The following is a 12,995-nucleotide window of genomic DNA, read 5'->3' on the forward strand; positions in this document are numbered from 1 at the left end:
TTATAATTATTGTAAATCACATAAATTAACTTTTATTGAGATTCACTTTTACAAACTTTCACAATCCTTTCTAGAAATGCTTTAAATATGTATTTTCTACCAGTTTGAAAATACTACTTCTTAGTCCTTCATATTTTTAAAAGGGAATATTTATTTAAAATAAATCAACTCAGTTAGCCTGTATATTACACATCTATCAATATTGTTCACAAGTTATAATTGTGCATTTAGTAGCACCTACCTGAGTTAATTTTGTTTGCATGGAGAAAATGCTTCAGATTTCCTTCAAGGTTTCACCCATCAACACTAAAAAACCCACAGAGATTCTGTGTAACTGATATTTGCTCATTTTGAGTCCTTCATATTTTAAAAAAAGTGCTAATTGAGATGAAACTCGGTTCTGTTCTCAGCAGCCAGACGGAGACGGAGCAAAGTAATACAAAGCCAGGAGGATGAGGTAGACGACCACCAGGGCAGTACCTGAAGAAACAAAAATGATCAGAAGTAAAAAAAATAAAAGTAACATATACTGTGAGATTTCAGAGACACAAAGGTTGCTTTCACAGTGGGAATAAACTAAAGCTGCTGAGACATTTCCTCTACAACATCGGTGTCAAACTCATTTTTGACTTGGGCCAAATCAAGAACCTGAATGCTCTTAAAGGGCCGGTTGTGCCAGAATGTCCTGATAAACACAAGCTGCTAAAATATCAACAAATTCTTAAAATTAGATACATTTTTGAAATGTTTTGAGAAAAATCTGCAATAAACTCAAAAGTGTGGGGCTTTGTTGATTTTGCGTGAATTTCCATGAAATTTCTCAAGAAACTGTAGGAAATGATTGGTATAATTTGGCAGTAAGCAGATAAAAACAGCTTTGATTTGATTAATAACAGGGCCACATAAAAACCTATGGCGGGCACGATTTGGCCCACGGGCCTTGAGTTTGATCTATAATAACTATATTATAAAGGTAATATAGTTGTATCAAAAATATCCGGTACAAACAAATGAATGCAGGATTGTTTTACACCCGAACACAGTCAGAATGTCTAAGTGTCAAGCTAACTTTAAAAAGCAATGATAAAAATGAAACTTGAGAAGCTCAATTGGGAACATTAAAGTTCTTCATGCAGCTGCAGCGCAGAACCAGATCCCCAGGTCAGAGCAACCGGCTAACTCTGAGCCCAAACTACCAACTACCAAACTACTGCATCTCACATTTGCATCTCAAATATGAGATGCAATGTGAGATGTTGCACCTCATATTTGCAACATGTGAGATGCAAATCTAAGGAATCGGTGATGATGAGGGGGGATTTTCTAACACCTGCACATGCTGCATTCAGGTACAACATCAGGCAGTGGGAATATCAAAACAACTCTAAAGTGATTTTAACATGTTTTATCTTCATATGATCTCCTGTCCTGTTTATGTAACATTTGTACTGAACCTGCAGTTTTAACACTTAAAGGCTGGAATCAGCAATCATTCAGAATAACTACCAACACCTCTCATCTGTGTTGTTTCATTTTGTAAGCATCCAGTTGGTCAGGACTCACCCTGGAAATAATCCGACTTGCCATCCATGAAGATGTAGTTGACCAGAATGACACTGAAAATGCTGGCCCACAAGTGCTGATCGCTGAAGAGCAGCACGAAGCCCACGTCCTATTGAGAAACAAAGCAAACAGGTTATCAGTTTAAATTTTTATTAACCAATTATAAGAAGAGGGAGGAATGTGACGTACACAGAAGGCATTAAAAAAGACCAGTATTGGAATCTGCAGCATGCAGACCTGCACAGCTATGCAGCTTCCAACCTCCAAACTGGGGAGGAAACACAGCAAATGTAAGGAATGGAAACCAGTTTGTAGCTTTCCATCTCTATCAATCAATCAATCAAATTTTATTTGTATAGCACATTTCAGCAGCAAGGCATTTCAAAGTGCTTCACATAATTAAAATAAAAACAGCATGAGACATTGAAAAAAACAGTGAGAAAGACATTTTGAAAAAGATTTTTAAAAAAGATAAAAACATTAAAACCCACACTCCTTTTAGGACTTCAGTTAAATATCGTTTAACTGGGGCTCTAACGCTCTGGGACTTTAGTCAAAAACACCGTTTGACAAGGACCCCAACCTCTAAGTTTTTCTAGTACAACTCAAGCGACCTTAAGCTGATGTTGTTCTGGAGTGCGAACTGGATCCCGTTAACAATCTCTGGGATCTCGGGGATCATAGCGAGAACCGTCACGCCGATGAAGTACTGCGGGAGGAAAGATGTAGGGAGGGTGAGCACAGTCAGGAGAGAGTCTGAGCATGCTCAGATGGCGGGAGGCCGACCTGAGAGACGTGGGGCTGGTTGAGAATGGGCTGGATGTGCTCGGTGGCGAGGTCGGCGCAGGCGGACGTGAGAACGGTGGCCGCGATGAGGATGAGCAGAGACCTCCAGCGGGACCAGTGGACCACCGTCCCCTGATGACCGGTCTCTGATCAGACACAAATTCTAGTGTGAAAATCAGGGTTTAGTGTAAACCGGACTGGATTTGACGTTGATTTGGGGCTTTATTTATTTTCTAGTTCTTCCCTGTGAGTTTGACCTCAGCGTTGTTAAAGTCAGGACCTTCCAGAAGCTTATCGTTAGGTTTTTGTTGTTTTTTTTTTATCCATTCCAAACCATTTTTGGGGGGAAGCTTGAGAACATCCACCTGTATCAAAGTTTCAACCATCTTATCAAAACCTGCCATCACTGACGAACAAGGAAAATGTACGAATCGCCAGAGATCAAGCCCATCTTAGTCCAAAACACACCTGAACACCAGACTGAAGAAGAAGCTTTTGCGTCAAAACTAACATTTTCCCACTGCCTACATGGACAAACCAAGCTTATTCTGGAAAAAGGTTTTAACCTCAAACGAGACAGTGACTGAACTATTTGGTCTCAATGACACAAAGTATGTCTTTCCAAACTGTCGAGCACAGAGGTGGGAGGATCATGCTGTGGGGCTGTTTTGCTCCCAGAGGTACAAACAGGAAGGGATATTAAGTAAGAAGGATGACATCCAAATTTTTCAATCTCTAAACGAGGACACAGATGAGTTTCCCTGCACGATCCCCAACAGACAGCAGAACTTTTTGTCTGGCTAACATTAAGCTTCTTTGATAGTCGGTCTAAATCCATACAAACAATTGATCAACAGTACGTCTCAAACACATTATTCAAAGCTACGCGTGTGTGTAAAGCTCTGCCCTGAACTGTAACGATGAAGTCGTGTGCGAGTCTCACCTTGCCCTTCTCCAACATGGATGTTGTAAATGTGCGAATGCGTCTTCAGAGTGAATATCAGTCCGATGATGTAGGCGGCGGGCAGGAGGGCGGACACGGTGTACACCAGAGGCCTAACAGGAACACAGCCAAACACAGAGGCTTATTTTTAACCCTGAACTCTGAGCTGGGCTCCTGTTGAATCTGGAAGAAGAGCATGAACATTTTTTCCAAACTTTGTCACCTTTTTCTATCGTCTACAAGTTATGTCTTTCTGTCAAACCTTCTTTTTCTCCTTTCTCGTCCCCTTATTCCCACCCTCCATCACTCCAAATTTCATTTCCTGTGTTCTTTTTCACTTCCTCGTGTCCTTCCTGGTTTTCTAGTGCCAATCCTTCTTTCCTTATGTTCTTACATTCCTTGTATTTTTTCTTTTCTCCTACCTTTTTTGCATCCTTTTACATCTACCTTGTGCCCTTTCTGTCTTTCTCTTCTTTCTTGTGACTTTCTGTCGTTCTTTCCTCCCTTCCTTGTGTGAATCTTCCCCTTTTCCAGTTTTTTCCAGGTTCCACGTATTTAGCCAACCATTATAGAAATAGGTGGCATAAACTCACACTGATCTTTAGTGTTTTACATTTAAAATTAACACAGAGAACTGAAAACTTTTCCTTTAGTTCATCCTCCTTTCCTCCCCCATGTCCTTCCTTATTTTTTGTGACGTTACCATTTTACGTCCTTGTCTCTTTTCTTTCTTTCTCCTGTTCCTCTTCCCTCTTCTTTCATTCAGCTTGGTGTCTTTCCACATTTTTAGCCCACCAACTATAGAATTATCTGCCACAAACTCACAGTGATCCTTACTCTTTTATATTTTATAAAGAAAATACAAAACTGAGAACTCTGGAAAGTTGAGTCTGGAAAAGTCTGAGATTTGATCACAAAAAGCCATAAGAATAAAGCAGAACTCACTGGATGTGGTCGCGAAACAGAGTGCCATTTTTCTGAGAAAACAAGACAAAAATCATTCTTAAAGGCAGCTGTGAATATAAGTGACCATGTTCGAGCAGCGGTCTGTGAGCTCCGGATGTCTGCTGACCAGATCGTAGTGACAGTTGTGGCACACAAACGGCCCGCTGGCGTTGCTCGAGCCGTTTCCTCCCGTGGCGTTGGTGCAGGCGTCACACACCAGGTTCCCGTACGCCTTGGAGAAAAGCGTGGGGGCAAAGACACCTGCAAGACACAGAAAAAAGAAGCTTATTCGACTAATTTAGACGAAAAAACAAAAATATCCAAACCCATTGCTGATCACCTACTACTTTGTTACTACATTGGAGTGAAATACAGACAATCTCAAGCTTTTCTCTGTCTTCTTTAATCTATTTACTGTTCACCTTAAGATAGCATCCAGATTTGTTGGAATGCGTCCCAAACAAAACAAAACTCGCTGCTACTTAAGTAATAAATACTCGCCTCCCACAGAGATGAAGAGCAATGCAGAGCTCACTCCCGCAGATCGGCTGTTGAATCTTTGCTCGCTGTGTTTGAGGCCCCCGATTATCATGCAGATGCCCTAAAAATCAAAACACGTTTCATTCAAGAAACACTGGAAATGTTTTAATACATTTTTATTTATCATTATTAAATTTAAGAAACATCTTTGGTTATTTCATGTTAGCTAAAACAAGCAAAAATAATTAACATATTTATTCATTTGCACAAGTTTAACACCTAACTATAAGTGCATCGCAATAAATTAGAAAATGATGGGAAAAGCTTATTTATTTGTGTCAAAGAGTCAAAAAGTTTCCAATAAATAGAGTTTCTTGTGCGCCCTTTTCTATCACATTTTTTTCCTTTCACTCAACTTTCCATCATTACGCCTGGCTACAGCACCCAGTGAACAACAGTGACTGAAAATAAAAGCTGGAAATATGTCCCTCTGTGTATTGATTGTTTCATTTTAAATAAATTAACTTTGATAATATTGTGATTTAAGGAGATGTTATGCATGTAACTGTTTCTGCAAAAGCCTGCAGGATTGTAATGAGGGATTATTTTCACATAAATACAGTTTAAAAGAGAATCTGTACATTTTCTTGCTTATTAGCTATAATTCAGGATGTTATATGCTCACAGGGATGAAGAGGATGCATCCCAGCAGCGTCCCAGTCAGCGCCGCCTTTACGACCTCCTGCAGACAGGGATTGGCCGCCCGGTGGCCTCTGAGCAGGGCGGTGATGTAAAAGGTCAGCTCTGTGATGGAGCCGAAGGTGGCGTTCACCACGGCGCCGACAGCGAAGTTACTCTGGGCGGCGATACTGCAGAAATGGAGAATGTCACCATCAGATTTGCTTTGACAGAAAACCTTTTTTTTCCCGCTGTGCAGAGGATCGTGGTCATTTTACCTTGCGATGCCCATGCCGATGTAGTAAGACAGGGGTATGATGGAGCTGATCGCTGTGGCAAACTTGACATCTGAACTGGCAAACTGGTTTTCTCTGTCAATATACCCGATTACCAGGGCAACAATAACTAGGGGGAGGAGGTCTGAGGGGTGAGTCAAAGATCTTTACAAGTTTTGCCATGACACACAAACACACAGAGAGAGAAATGCTGAAGGATACTGACAGCAAACACATTGATCCCATCAACTGTGTATTTGTAGTAGTACCAGTTTGCAGCATGGTAGCAGCACAGCAGAGCTCTGGTCTCATAGCCTTGATGCTGCAGGTCAGGTTAAAAGCACAAAGACAGAGATGCTTCTCAACACAACCTGATGTGGTCGATAATAAACGCCTCATCAGCCTTTTACCTTCCTGTGAGAGCTGGAGGACAGCAGGACGTCCTCAGGAGGCAGGAGCAGAATGACGCCCACGGTCTGAGCGCTCATCTTGGCGACCGGGATGGTGAAGACCAGGATCCAGGAGACGAAGCAGACCAGAGAATGGACGACAGCCAGGGGAGGAAAACCCAGCAGCAGCCAGATGTAGGTGGAGAGACGATGCTTGACGACAAGGAGAGCACTTTGTGTAAACAAACAGGGTCTTTAAAAAGCTCAGTGTGTGCAGGAAGTCCAACCCGTTCCAGCCTGCTGGGTAATATTTAAAGTCTCTGACAAGCAGCTCCTCTGTTCCTGCTAAAGAAAACATCCACACAGCATGATCCTGCCACCACCGACTCTGACTGTGAGGATGCCATGTTTAGGGTTCAGTGTAGTATCATGTTTCCACCACACATGGTATTTTACACCAAAGTCCACTGCATGACCCTTGAACTTCTCCACCTACAAAATACAATATATTTTATTGGGAGTTTATGTGATAAACCAAAACAAAGCAAGCCATGATTTTACAGTGGCAAAAAAAAAAAGGAGAAAAAAAATATATTCAGCTCCTTGACTTAAAAATTGTAGAACTGCAAAAGCAAAATCTTACCAAGGATTTTTGATCTATTTCCTAGTGCAAATATATTAGTACACTTGAAATAAAACGGAAATAACTTGCAAGTAACTTTTCAGCAAGCTTGTTTTAAATCAATAATTTGATTATATTGATAAAAAAAACTCTGGCAGAGTATGTAATTTATAACATTTCTCCCATGTCACAAATCATTTCCCTTGCACTTCACATCTGTGCACTACTTTGCGTTGGTTTGTCACAAAAAATCCAAATAAAACTCCATAAGGTTTGGTTTGTACGTGACAAGATAAGAAGTGCTCAAAGGAGTAGGAATACTTCTGCGAGGCCATGTAACTTAAAACGACATTATAAGAGGTTAATAATTTGTTCAGCTGCAAAATTCCAACTAAATTTCAATCACATTTTACAAAGCAATTTCAAAAACCTGAACAACTTGCACAGCAAATGACACCATCAATCTTCAGAGTAATAACAAACACTCAAAGCTATCTGCATATTTTTCTGTGCATGTTCTAAAGCCTGTGTGATTGTAAACATTTACCCAGTAAGGAGCGCGAGGAGGTCGTTCTGGCACCTCTGGAGCCACTCCCTCTGTGGCCGAAGGCAGCAGAACCGAGGAGCTGTCCTCCACCGTCTCCAGGCTGCACTCGCAGTCTGGTGCCTCCTCACAACATCTCCGCAAAGTGGTTCCTATCTGGACAACCAACCATAGGGAGGAGTTATTTCTCTGTTACTACTCATCTATAATGCACATCTGGAAACACAAACTTAAGATCTCATTTTAAAGAGTTGTTAAAACAACATGAAAGATTTCGGTAACAAAGTTGCATTAAAACTTGCATTAAAAGTCCATCAAAATTGTCAGCTTTGCATTAAAAGTGTCATTATTTACCGAATGACACTTCATGACAACAGTCGTAAACGTTCATGAAAAATCCTTCATCTTCATGACAGGTGTTACGTCATGTTTATGACAGTGTCATGTCAGTCTTATGCAGTTTGCAAAATCACACACACAAAAGATCCTTGTAAAAGCGCACACAGGGTCAGTACGATCCTGCTGGACCGCGAACAGAGTAAAAAACTTGAAGCGTCTAAATGACACCGTCTCAAATGTTGATGAACCCTAGGTGATACTGTAAATTAATATTTTCATGTTAAATCCGAGTTGAAATAAAAAAAAGCACAGAAAATTGAATAAGAGAAATAAAAGGATTTTATACAAATGCTACTTAAAAATCCAATAATGAATGAAATAATAATGAAAAAGATGAATATATCCACAGAGATCTCAAATTATTTATGAATTGATACAATGATTTTTCAAGTAAATATGCAATGCAAGAAAAGAAGCAGAAACAATTGAGCAAATACTAGATAATTTATCATTTCTTTTCTTTGAAACTCAAAGGAAGCGAAGTTTACACAACATCCGCAGTGTTGCAAAAATTATCTGCTGCAATTTTCAAAATGTGCGGTTTTAGTCAGGAAACAATTATTTCTGCTTTCAAAACTAAGCAATAATGCCGAAACAAGATTCAGCAGGACTCAGTCTTAAAACAGCAAGCAGAACAGAAAAGAGGCTGAGCAGAAGCAATACCTCATGGATCGTGTTTCCAAAGGGCCACAGGAAGTAGCAACACAACTTCCAGCAAAGCTTCCCTGAAGTCACAGAAAACGAAAATAAAAAATAAGGATGAGGCAGAGATCTTACATTTAACACATGTCCCACCTACCGTAGGGTAAGCCGATAACAGTGATGAACATCAGAATACCGACCAAAAAATACGCCAGAGAAATCCACCAACCAAACAGGAGAACATACGCAAGATTTCCACACGTGATGAAGTGACCTGAAAACAGAGCCACACAAAAACAAGGCTCAAAAACCTTTTAGCAGACTTAAAAATGTTCCCTCTTTCAGTGAGACTACCAGTTACATTTTAAAATAAATATTTGTCAGAACAATATTTCAATCAAGACCAAAACTAGGCCTGTCACGGTAACAAATTTCGCCGGATTAACAATAAACAATAATATTGTTGTTTTGAGATCATTTTAAAGAAATAAAACAGTAATGGCAAAAAGATAATACAAGAACATATTATGAAAGATCAACAAACTTTAAATTCTAATGGACATTTAATACTTGGGAGTGGAAGACATTTTAAATATCCAAGATAAATAAACAAAACAACAAATAAAATTAATGTTGAAGTCCTTCTAAACAAAACTGTCTTTCAAAAAAATGACTATTTGAGACCAAAGCACCAAACTGAAAACTTTTATCATCCCGTTTATGGTAGAAAGAGAGAGGAAAAAAGAAAAACAATAAATTATGCCTGTGGAAATGATTGAGTTTATTTTAAATTATCATGCGATTATTTGATTTATTGATTATTGTGACAGGCCTAACCAAAACATCTTAATAGAGATTTCACATCCTCATCGATATATTGTGATATTCCTTCTCTGTGTCATATTGGTGCAACTCAGTAAAGTAGTCTATAATCAACAAGACTCTTCATTCTAATTTCACAGAAAATTAGAACGCAACCATAAAAATGACCATAAACATAAAAATCTCTCTCTTTGGGTTCTGAATCTATATAATGATGAGTTTCCCTATTTGAACTGAATGATTAAAGTAAATTTACTTTTTGATAACTTTATAATTTAGCCATGTGCACCTGAAGACGTACAAGAGCAGAAATAACAACCAGCACAGCTTTAGGCAGCAGTTAAAACCAGATGATCTGTACCTGGACCTGAGTGTGGTTTGATGACGTTGAGTTCAGAGTAAAGCTCCTTCACAACATCTGACCGTTCTTCAAACGGCCGCGCCGTGACGTGGCTCTTCCACTTTCTGAAACCAAACTGATTCACAGACCACATTATATATTTCCCAGCCCTTTACACTCTGGTAGCTCTAACCTGCAAGAAAACCCCTCGCTGTCTCACCCTGTAGTTGTTGACCAGCTTGTTAGCCTCCACTTCATTCTCCACTCTGATGGTTCTCTTGCTTTGTATCTCCTCCCAGCTCTCTTCACAGACATGCCGGCTTGCACCTGCAGCAACAAGCATGACGCTGACTGGTTAACACTTGTTAACCTGCTGGGAAACGCTGCTCATGTGCAACGTTCTGGTACGCAACACTTACAAGCTGCTGCAGGACACAAGGAGTGATGTGGAGACGGAGTGTGTGAGGCATCAGGTTGTTGGGTTTCCTGCGATCCGTCATGGATCTCCTCATGATTGTAACTTGTATGAGGATCAAGAACACATGAAGGATCTGTAACAGCGAAGACCAAACAGGAGGCTCTTTTATTTTTTTCCCCATTTGTACAGAGTCAGAATGTCACTCTGACGACATTACTAGATTAGAACAAAAATCTTGACTTCCCCTTTTCTCAGGATATCACTGCTCACCATTTTAACTTAGAGCCTAGTTTTGGTTCCTATTTTTGTGTTGTTGTCTGGGCTTCAGGTGGATGAGAAAATGTGACAGCATGTTGATGATTTTAGTCAGTCAAAATGACAGTTTGAGGGTTACATCTAAAACCCTCCTTGTAATGATTTCAATTCTGTAACATATAAAAAAAAATGATAAAGGTGTGTTTTTACTTGAATCTCCTTGATAATCACTTTAACTAAGCAAATTCAAAAATATACTTTTTAATTTAACTTGCTGTTGTGATTTTTTCATTATTATTATTTTATTGTTTTTGCAATATTCGTTTTGGAAGATTTGTTTTCCCTTCACTAGCATAAGAAATGGTAATATTGAATAGTTAAGTCGGTAATTTGTCCAGCTATTTGTGTTTAATACCAACCAACGCACACAAACAGCCACACTGGGGAAAACCTACCAATTAATACAGTGTGACTGTCTGTATTAGTGCTCTGCTTCCGCAAAGTGGTAAATAACGACTGAAAAATAAGCAGTACAATGAAGATGGAGAATGCTGAAGACACCTACTGTCATTAGTGATTAAATCTGCAGATTATAATAAAGTTTTACGTTGAAGGAAGCCAAACAAGGAACATGATCCGCTCACCCTGCGACTGTTCTGCGGTCTTTCTCCTCCGGCTGGTCGAGTCTGAGCTGCGTGTGGACGACAGAGACATTTCTCCCAGTAATACCAGTCACCGTCACCACTGACCCACTCACTCTCCGCGAGCACAAGCCTTCATATTCTCTGGATCAGACGCCGCTGTCGCTCCGCTTCTGCGAAGACAGACAGGCTTATGCCGCTTAGAATTGTGGGGGATGTAGGCCAGTCGTAGTGGTCACTTCTTAAAGAAAAAGTACACAATTCAGGAGAGCTTTTGATTATGTAAATATGAAGAATATGACTTCAAATGTAACTTGTTGTAGTTCAAAGGTAACTTGTCATAGTTATGTTTTATGTTGAAGTTTGGAATTCATTCTGATTACAAAAGGCATAAGATCCGAGAAAACCGAAGGTCTGCAGAATTTAGTTTGGATCACTTCACTATGCAAACACTCTATCTGGACTGATGAAGATGTATGCTTGTAGATGACGGAATGACTCCTGGGCTAATACTCATCTGACCACTTGGGGGCGCTCGATGAACACTGAAAGGTAACACCAGCGCTCAGTGGATTGTTGAAAAACTAAGAGGCTGATTTAAGAAAAAAGTGTCAAATCGGTCCTGATTCGGTTTAACACCTTGATCCCAATTTATGCATATAGTAATAATAATAATAATAATAATAATAATAATAATAATAATAATAATTATTATTATTATTATTATTATTATTATTATTATTTATAGGTTCCAAAAATAAAAACTCAAAGCAATGTATGTTAATTGTGTAGCTGATTTCATTAGTCTATTTTAACTAATGAAAATAAATGATACACAGCGCCACTGTCTGATCAAATGGCAGTATGCAAGGTATTCTATGAGTCATGCAAAATACTGAGAAATGTTGAATAAAAATGAATAATAACCAAGGAAAGAGGTTAATTGTTAAATATTGAATATTAGTAAAGATGAGAATTAACGTGAAGTACAGTGGTGGACAGTAATGGGCTATATTTACTTGAGTACTGTATTTAAGTACCTTTTGCAATTTAATTACTGAAAAAAGCAAAAAAGTGGAAAAAAAAACAAGAAAAACATGCTAATTTAACTTATCAAGATGCACTTCCACATTTCTATGTGTCATTTTAACACCATGCCCTGCAGTTATCAACATTTGTTTATAGTAGGGAAACATCTTAGTTAAGATGCTGTGAAATATTGAAAGCAAGCCACATTTTTTTTACATCTGTATTTGTATGTTCACTATGAGAGGTTCCATCTTTTGGTTATTCCTCTCTGTATATACAGAGTGTGTTCATTTCAATTTATTGTCCTAAAATATTACTAGAATAACATTTAAGAACTTTGTTCAGGGAGTTTAGAAAAACCACATCATACAATAAGTAAAATCCAGTGCTTTCTGATTTTAGTTCATTAAAATAAAGTTTGTAAAGTTTGCACATTTGTTTTTCAAATGTGTGCAAAGTTGAAATGTCTTCCATCCTGTTTGTTTTGCTTTTTATTTTGTTCAGAACAATGCTATTTTTTTATTTTCATTTATTTATTTGTCAATTGTGGACCTTAATGTGTGGAATGCTTATGTACCCTAATTTTCACTGTGTAGTACAATTTCACTGCAAAAAATACAATGATTTAAAAAAAAAAAACAGCACAACTACACAAATACTTTCAATGGGGATCTACCTGCCTTTTCCTGAAATAACATTACAACATAATCATAATAGATGTCCTATAGAATGGCAGAAAGTGTGAGAGGTATGTGAAATATATTAGGTCAATTTGAAGATTGACTTTCATTAGGTTTTAGAAACTCAAATTCTCATTGTGTCACTGAAAATTAAATTTTCTATTGTTGCATATTTTTAACGCACTCACCAATAGTATCCAGAATAAAGGTGTGTTTAATTCTGTAGTAACAAGCTAGAAATTAGACTGAGATTTAATAAAATGTTAAAGAGCATTGCTTAAGTGGAAAATAACAGATTATTCTGATTTAGATAATACGTTGAACCCACTGCGCAACAAAAAGCTGCCTCACAATCCACAAAAAGTGGTCAGCAACACTAGTGACCTCAGTCTAATTGCCCCTTATTTAAGAGCTCTGTTTTATAAACAGGATTAGAAAAACATTAGTGGTAAATGAGTCAAGCAGACATTTAACTGGGCCAATGTGGTCATAGCATGTGCGCTAATAGCAAGTAAACATGTAATTTCAAAAATAAAAAGTCACC

The 12,995-nt window shown here is 38.5% G+C and overlaps 1 protein-coding gene across 4 annotated transcripts in view; it reads right to left on the reverse strand.

Annotated features, from left to right (window-relative positions):
* Positions 1 to 12,995, reverse strand: part of LOC106926348 (uncharacterized) — an 18,988-nt gene continuing 5,993 nt past the window's right edge. The window contains exons 2-21 of one of the 4 annotated variants that reach the window (XM_015001194.2): positions 10,746 to 10,915; positions 9,848 to 9,979; positions 9,649 to 9,755; positions 9,450 to 9,564; positions 8,424 to 8,540; positions 8,288 to 8,349; positions 7,229 to 7,381; positions 6,081 to 6,272; positions 5,893 to 5,992; positions 5,674 to 5,815; positions 5,403 to 5,586; positions 4,739 to 4,838; positions 4,365 to 4,498; positions 4,238 to 4,269; positions 3,293 to 3,405; positions 2,350 to 2,495; positions 2,178 to 2,272; positions 1,753 to 1,831; positions 1,564 to 1,672; positions 1 to 480 (exon numbers count right to left, since the gene is read on the reverse strand). In XM_015001194.2, coding sequence (XP_014856680.2) covers positions 407 to 480; positions 1,564 to 1,672; positions 1,753 to 1,831; positions 2,178 to 2,272; positions 2,350 to 2,495; positions 3,293 to 3,405; positions 4,238 to 4,269; positions 4,365 to 4,498; positions 4,739 to 4,838; positions 5,403 to 5,586; positions 5,674 to 5,815; positions 5,893 to 5,992; positions 6,081 to 6,272; positions 7,229 to 7,381; positions 8,288 to 8,349; positions 8,424 to 8,540; positions 9,450 to 9,564; positions 9,649 to 9,755; positions 9,848 to 9,979; positions 10,746 to 10,815 — 2,256 coding nt within the window. In that variant the 5' untranslated portion in view covers positions 10,816 to 10,915 and the 3' untranslated portion in view covers positions 1 to 406. The remainder of the gene's footprint in view (positions 481 to 1,563; positions 1,673 to 1,752; positions 1,832 to 2,177; positions 2,273 to 2,349; positions 2,496 to 3,292; positions 3,406 to 4,237; positions 4,270 to 4,364; positions 4,499 to 4,738; positions 4,839 to 5,402; positions 5,587 to 5,673; positions 5,816 to 5,892; positions 5,993 to 6,080; positions 6,273 to 7,228; positions 7,382 to 8,287; positions 8,350 to 8,423; positions 8,541 to 9,449; positions 9,565 to 9,648; positions 9,756 to 9,847; positions 9,980 to 10,745; positions 10,916 to 12,995) is intronic. The other 3 variants (XR_015763051.1, XM_088006325.1, XM_088006326.1) reach the window with 3 other exon arrangements.

The sequence above is a fragment of the Poecilia mexicana genome, unplaced genomic scaffold (genome assembly GCF_051168715.1).
Source record: "Poecilia mexicana isolate PSO_F unplaced genomic scaffold, ASM5116871v1 scaffold_6, whole genome shotgun sequence".
Lineage (NCBI taxonomy): Eukaryota > Metazoa > Chordata > Actinopteri > Cyprinodontiformes > Poeciliidae > Poecilia > Poecilia mexicana.